At 33.7% G+C, this 8,005-nt stretch overlaps 1 protein-coding gene across 2 annotated transcripts; it reads right to left on the reverse strand.

Annotated features, from left to right (window-relative positions):
- Nucleotides 1-1,966: 1,966 nt before the first annotated feature.
- On the reverse strand, nt 1,967-4,875 carry LOC18094078 (uncharacterized). 2 transcript variants are annotated; one of them, XM_006368242.3, is made up of 5 exons: nt 4,402-4,872; nt 3,839-3,934; nt 3,661-3,709; nt 2,983-3,092; nt 1,967-2,521 (listed from the first exon to the last, which is right to left on the reverse strand). In XM_006368242.3, exons 1-4 carry the CDS (start codon nt 4,711-4,713, stop codon nt 3,004-3,006), a joined length of 546 nt encoding a protein of 181 aa, XP_006368304.3. In that variant the 5' UTR covers nt 4,714-4,872; the 3' UTR covers nt 1,967-2,521; nt 2,983-3,003. The 2 variants fall into 2 exon arrangements, with proteins under 2 accessions (XP_006368304.3, XP_024449284.2); XM_024593516.2 differs by lacking the exon at nt 1,967-2,521 and adding an exon at nt 2,565-2,850 and having other exon boundaries at nt 4,402-4,875.
- Nucleotides 4,876-8,005: the final 3,130 nt, after the last annotated feature.

The following is an 8,005-nucleotide window of genomic DNA, read 5'->3' on the forward strand; positions in this document are numbered from 1 at the left end:
TTGATCAGGGCTACCAAATGGGTTTGCAGAGAGAATTGGAAATTAAGCCTCTTCTGATCTGCAAACCCTGGCCCTTATTTAATAATCTAATCTTCTAAGAGAGGAATTGCTGTTTGTTTTTCTTTTTTGGGATGTTTTCTTGCATCTGAAGGTTGTAACAGCAGAGAGTGCAGAGTTTTGAAGGGGAGAAAAATTATGTAAGAGGGTCTTGATGCATCTATGAGATGTTATCCTAGTGTAACATTGATGATGCTTCGGTTTAACACAAGAAAAACACAAGCCAGAAAAAATAAAATAGATGCCAAGATACCTGTTCGAGGAGCATTATGGCCTGTTCCCTTAACCAAACAAAAAACAGATTCTATTGCTGTACGTGCTCCTAAATAGTACTCACCAGCCTTATATTCCGTTACGCTATACAGCATGATTTCAGGTTAATTTTCAAGTAAAAGATGAGTATGTATGTATACATATATATATATATATATTTTTTAATGTATTTTATGTTAGAGCTTAATTAACGTTTGTTGTTAATAATAAAAAAAATTATTTTGATAAATACAAATAATTTATAAATTTTTTTTTAATAAACTCTTTCATGATCCCAGAAATTCTCTCTGCAAAACCAATGAACACCGAGAGTCTTGCTAGTTTGTAAAGGGTCCTTGGTTCGAAACATAAGTTTCCAAACTTGGAGGAAAGGTTGATGGACTCTTTTGAAGGAGAGCAAAATCTTAGAGATGTAACTAATAAGAGTGCGTGGCTAATTGAATAAGGGACGGGATAAGAACTCATGATAGACCATATATATTTCAAGTTTCATCTTTCATAACCACTAGCTAACCTAATGAGTCTCGTTTCAAATGATAGTCGATCCGAGCTGACTACATGGCTCTTTAGGGTTCATCTGACCTGCATCCAAAAAATAAAAGCATGATCCTAGTTCCTACAGCGTTATTTAAAAAAAATTATGGAGAAGTGGGGGATCCTAAGAAACAATCTCAACCGTTCATTCCCACCCAGTTATCTTCCCAAGACTTCTGCTTTCCTTGTGTGTGTGTGTGTGTGTGTGAGAGAGAGAGAGAGAGAGAGAGAGAGAGAGAGACGCTCCAGCTTCACCAATTCCATATTTGTCACAAAGTGTATTTGTCGTTCTGGTCAATAAAAAACCAGACCACAAAGAGAAGGAAAAACACAGACGATGAGATTCTGAAACCTTTTTTTTCCAACGATGCCAAATGAAAATAATGGGTATGATTCTACTCTCTCCAACCACTTCATCACCCTTGTCTACAGACCACTCCAACTCCATTTCTTCTTCTAGCAGTCAGTAGAATAAATATGCTATAAAAAAAACTAAAAAAAATGTTAGATGAATCAAAGATTAGATTTTTCAGTTTGTTGCAAAAATATTGGCCGAAAAAAAAGAGTTTATATCGGGTTTTGCTGCCGAATCATAAGTTGACCTGGAAAGACAGATGGAATTCACCAGGCCAATATGGCAAGGATTTATTTGTTTCCAAAGAATACCGAAATAGAAAGTCAAGACCAAGATCTCGGTTAAGTATTGAATGAACCTATGGACGAGCTTAACTTATAATTCAAATATGTGTCGCCTTATAGAGCAATCATTAAATTGAAAAACCGACTAATAATATATAAATACAAAACTACTAGTAATATGTAGAATTAGGTTATTTTACGTACGAGATCTGATACAACTTTTTCTCGCATAGAGCTTACATAAATGAGACGTATATATAGCTCACAAGTCTAATCAAATCAATTCATGAGTTCAGCCCAAACTTGGTTCCATTTTACAAAAGGAAGCTTAAAAATAGATTTGCTTTAGCTCATTAAAATAATTGAATATTAGTATATTAAAATAATTTAAAAATATAAAAAACTAATTTTAAAAAAATTAAAAAATCAAAAACATTTTTTAACTACAAAAACAAACACTCTGAGCAACAAAAATCATCGTTCTCTAGATAGATGGATATATGACTGGAGCCAAGTCCAAACACTCGGACTCGGACATCATCTTTCCGGCTTCACTTATCTATCTCAGAATCGGAAAGTCATTATTCTGCTTGGTTTAAAGTAAATAGTTTATTTGACTATTATCTCCCCTAGAGTTGAAAATGTAATCTCACTCCCTAACCAAATAATACCACAACAATGCCAAGAGGGAACACGTATAACTACGAAAAAGAGAGAAAAGGGAAACAAGGAAAGACATATCACTTTGACAGTCTGCACTGGTTGATTCATCTTAAATGGGTAAACCACTAAAGCAAAGATAATCCTTTCTTCCGGTATATTATAGACTATAAGCCATTATCAGCTAGATTTGTCTTTCTAAATGTAACATTCATTAGTTATCAGGTGAGGATAAGAAATGGCTGAGAGTTGCAGATCATTGTCCTTCTAAATTTCATCCCTAAACAACACCGGTACGGTGCTTAATCTGTACATCTTTACTTGTTTGATGACGGCATCCAATTGGGTTACAAACGATCTGAAATGAAAATCATCAGATATATTAATTGCAGAAAAAATTAAAACGGAATACAAGATCAACCGCAAAAATAATAAGATAATGTTAATTGAACAAAATATCCGCATAAGTTAAACAAAGCAATAAAACTGCTTTAATAATAGCTATAGCAACCAGCCAAGCAAGATGATTTCTGATAACCAACACACCAATCTGTTACGTGTTCGTAGACTTATTGTCCGTCCAGGGTTCGTACTTAAAATTACATGACAAAATATTTCTTTGCATGCCAGTGCAGCATAACTCCCCCCAAAAAATGCATCATCCACTTCTCTTCGAATTGGAAATGGCTGACAAAATCGTTTTCTTTTTACAAATATAGGATAAGTGGTATTTCACGAGTAGAACAAATGCTCATCATCTACGTACCTGTAGCAAAAGTGGCATCAAGAAAGAAAGAAAATCGAAGGATCGATAATTACCGAGAAAATCACAGCAAATGATCAATTTGATGGAATACCGAAGCGGCTTTGGAGATCACCAATGGATTTCTCCAAGGACTTTGCAAGCTCAGGGATTGTGGTTTTGCACACTGAGAAAAAAATCAATAGATTGTAAAAAGGAATACGATGGCATGTGATGCATTGGTGAAACCTACTGTGACCCTTCCAAGTAACCTGCACTTCCACTAATATTTACAAGTGGTAGGAACTTCTCACTTGATGCTAGATCTACAAAAATAGTAGTGCTAGATTGCAGGTCTCATTACACATGGAAAAATAAACAAACAAAACTCACTCGTAATGTCATGCTTGTCAGTGGATTCAGGGTGCATACTCAAGTAACCAGATTCAATGTCCAACTAGAAGCTACTTTCAACAAACACCAAATATTGTCAATAGTAATCTCTCATTAAAAAATTCTGGGCAGCCGTGTTTGTAAGTACGTAATATTTTTAGTGCAATTAAAACCGTTCTCAAAGAGAGTGAGTTTTTGCTTTGGGGAATTACCTGCAAATTTGGTAGCAAAACTAACCCAGCCACTTTGTGAAGAGATTCGGTACATCATATATACAGTTTATATAGTCTTCTTCAACTTCAGAACTACAGTTGGTCTATCACACAGGCAATAAATAAAAACGATGAGATACTTAAACATACCACGAGATGCGGTGGCTTGTGCTTCTGCCATGAACTCTGTGTATGTCTCCTGCAGACAGTAAGATAGACCAAGAGAATCACTACATCACACATATAAAACTGGTGAAATCACCATGAGCAGAAGTATAGAACTGGTTACTTTGTGATTCAAAAAACACAGGAGTAAAGGTTTCTTTACCTTCATTGCTTCGGTGGTTTCAGTAACCCGTTCAGTCATCTTCTTAAAATCCTTCTCCGATTCATCCATCATCTGCTGGCATGTTTGGCTCTGAATCTGGTGAATTAGAATATGCATGCGTATAGAAGCAGCCGGTTAGTTTATCAAGGGGTAAAAAAGGATTTGATAGCGTCAAAACGCAAACGCATTTAAATCAAACACAAGGTGAAATACTGTCTAATTCTAGAGATAGCTGTGTTTATAGCAGATCAAATCAGAACATGATACATACGATCTCGGATTCTAATTTCATTTTCTTTTGATTTCTCAGCAACCAAAGAAATAGATCCTCAAAAAACATGCAAAAGAAAAAAAACGGTCCATTAATCGGAAAAAATTAAACTCAACAACAAAGCGATTAATTCCTTTAACTGAAGCTAAATTGTAAACTATAACAATAAAAGATGGCACAATTAAACCAAACGGAGATATAATTCTTTGAGAACGGTTTTAATTGCACTAAAAGATGGCACAATTAACTAAATTTGTGAGCGGTTGAATAAAAAGAGTCTAATGAAGAGGACCTTGAAGTGTTTGTGGAGACGAGAGTGAGAGGCTTCGAGATCTTTGATGATCTCAGAGTGAGAGCGATCGATGAGACGGCTCTTGATATCGTCGAAGCGAGAAGAGGCTAACTCCTTGAGATCGGAGATTGAAGCTAGGGTTTTATCAAGAGACGGCGGTGGTGATGATCTCAAAACACCAGCGGCGGCAGCAACAGATGCGATCGGCTTCTTTTTCTTGTTGCTGTTGAGAATGCTAGATTTTGGCGGCGATGGAGATGGTGGCGATGCCATAGGCAATGGCGATTTTCGACTTCTCATTTTTTTCTTCATTTCGGTTGGGAGAGAGAGGACGGATGAGTGTTTCTTCTTCTTTTTTTAAAAAAATCAGAATTTATGAGAGTGTAAATGAATGAGAAAGTTGATTGTTTGGATTTTGAAAATTATAGTGGCGGGGTTTTTGAATTTTGGAATTCTGTGCGTTATAGGGAAATACTCGAGTAGACTATTGGCTTATGGGAATTACGTGCTACTTGTTTGTTTCGTGCCACATTATCAAGGTTTTTTTTTCTAAAACAACAATTTTTCCTAAGCTCTTGGCTGCTCATGTCTCTTATGGGACAGCTTGTAAAATTAGCGTTTTAAAACCCTAAAGTTACGGCTATAAACTATACAGAAATAGATAAAGAAAACTATAATATTTTCTAGAAAAATTGAATACCAACAATCTAATAAAAAAACAATACACCAATTATTTATATAGAAATTAAAATCATACTAATAACAAAAAATTACCTAGTGTTTAGAAAATTCCAGTGTAAGGCTTGGTCTATGCTTTCTTGTTGTGTTAGCTGAATTATATGGCTTATGAGAAACGAGGTAATCTTCAATGATGAAACTATGACGTTCAAAGACAGTTTCTTCTTAATTCTTTATCGTCTCTCGAATTGGTTCAAGTCTGCAGATAAGTTCTTCATAGCTACTGACACTACTTTAATTATGAGGCCTGAAGGTATTATAAATTAGTCTAACACCAAATCAAGGCTTTAAACGTGGTGTATCAGCTCCTTCAATCTTGATGTTCTTTTTCAATTATGTATATGTTAGCTTTTTTCTTTCTTTTCTTCTTATGTTTGCTTTTTGTTTTTGTAATTCTCTTTTCTTTTCTTCTTATGTTTTTCTTCCATGTATTTTGTTTTTGGCTACCTTTTGGTTAGCCCTTTTAATATATCAACTTTTTTCAAAAAAAAATTCAAAATTAAGCAAGAAAAATAATTTAAATAAAAAATATCAGGGAAAATAATTATAATTAATAGCAAGAGCATACTTTCTTGGGCTAATTTGAGGGTTTTTCATACCTCGATTGGCTATAACCAGACAACCCACCTATATAAGTGAACCGGTAGATTCATTTGATGAAATTTAAGCCTAATCCAGCTATTAAATCTAAATTTATAGTTATTTTTGTTGGATTGTGCATTTGACGAGTACAAGATTCTTCACAAGCTTTGCTTTATCTAGTCTATAAATATATTTGCACATCAATTGCCTTTACTTGTGAAAGATTCAGCCTTAAGTCAACACCAAATTCTATATATAAAGGATCAACGTCATAATAAAAAATAAAATATTGAGAACATTGAAGGTTATAGAAATACTCATATTATTTGGGAGATCGATAATATAAGTATTATCGTTAATTTTTTTAATTATAGTGTAAGGATTATATATCTTCTACTATAACTTACTATACAACACTATTCAGAATTTTTTTTTGTGTAGAAACACCATCACCCTATCTTTTTCCTTAAATATTTACAATCGCTTGTAAATTAAGACTTATTGATGGCCTCCATCTGGAAAAGGTTATTATAGCAGATTGTCTTATGTCCCTAGAGGCCTAGACCTTTATATATTCATGTCAAGTATCTTCGTCGAGGCTATAGGCTATATATATATATATAAAGAGTAGAGATTAATCCCTAGAGGCCAGAGGCCTGTTCAAGTTCTTCCCATATGCCTGGCTAAACGGAGGACCCCTTGTGTTTTCCACTTGGCAGCTCCCCATTGAGGCTATAGGTCTCTGGGAGCATGTACGAATTCCAGATATATCAAATATGACAAGAAATTAATTCCACTACAATGCTAAAATAATGAGTTAACTTGACTACCGACGTGTTCTTCCTTGCAGTACTCAATGACCTTGGAAAGGATCATGCCAGTAATGTTTGGTAACGGGCCGATTACGTTGCCCAGTCTTCAAACTCCGATCAGGTGCTTCAATATTGTTTCGGATTCTAGGGCTACTCCCTCCTCTACCTCGAAGGTTTCCCGATCTGAAGTCCCGAGGGTGATTTTCTTTGATGAAGACATGCATGGTGTGCGTTTCTGTTCTTGTTTAGTGAGAGTTTTGATCAAAATAATATTGGTAGAGATTGTAAAAACCCTAACCCAGAATATGCAGAAGCGAGATTTACAAATATGACTTTCGAACACGTACGGACTTCGACCAGCTTAATTTCCGTTTGGGAATTGGATTCGGATTCGGATTTCACATAAGGTTCCCATGCATAAACGTCCATCTTGGTTTTGTGTTGGGTTATGTCGTTTTGAGCATTCCTAATTATTGGGCCCCAGATTAATCATTAATTATACGGATGATAATCTAAAACACTCCATGTAATTTCTTTTTTTAGAAAAATTGATATACCACTTTAATTTTCTCATACATATACCTTTAAAAAAAGGGTGGATTTTATCGATTAATTAACCAACTTAATATTTGGTGGCTTGCATAGGTTTTCTATTTGGACATGTTCATCATGAATGATTTATTCTTAAGGAATTGTTTATTTGTCTGGTTGGATTGAATTTTTTAAATTATTTTTAGTTTTAAATTAAGTATTTTTAGATTTTTTTATGTCAAAAATTAAAAAAATATATTATTTTAATACATTTTCAAATAAAAAATATTTTGAAAAACAACCTCAACTACAATTTACTCCAAATTCAACTTTAATTTGTTTTTAGCTATATATTATAGATAAGATTTGATCTTTTAGAGATGTTTTGAGTTTAATATATATTATTCTAAATTAAGAAGTTCTTATTAGGACACCCGAAATTTTTTTTCTAAATGTAATTTGTGACCTATTATGTTGGTCATAAATTTGTGACTGTATAATTCGGTTGAAAAATCCATTAAAAATCAAATAAATTAACTCAGTTAAATTATTCAATCCTCAATTAATAAATGTACGAAAAAACTCTTTTCCATTGTCTCTTCTTATATTCTAATCTTGTACGATGACAAATAAAAAAAAAAAAAAGCTCAGGTATCATCCAATTCCAACCCAAATATTCAAAGAGCTTTCAAGCAAGAATTTCATCTTCAACAACATATATCAAATTAAATAACAAGTGATAAATAATTTCCGGTAATTCACAAAAACAGTAGTAATAACAATAAAATTAAAAAAAAAACACAAGCTCTCTTTAAAAAAATAATAATAACAATGCTTGAAAAGGAAAGAAGACTAATTGTTGTTGTGTAGAAGTTATGTAAAACAAAATCAGAGAAAACCACTATTCTCATAGCAACCTGATAGAGTATGATGAGGGCATT

The sequence above is a fragment of the Populus trichocarpa genome, chromosome 1 (assembly GCF_000002775.5).
Source record: "Populus trichocarpa isolate Nisqually-1 chromosome 1, P.trichocarpa_v4.1, whole genome shotgun sequence".
Lineage (NCBI taxonomy): Eukaryota > Viridiplantae > Streptophyta > Magnoliopsida > Malpighiales > Salicaceae > Populus > Populus trichocarpa.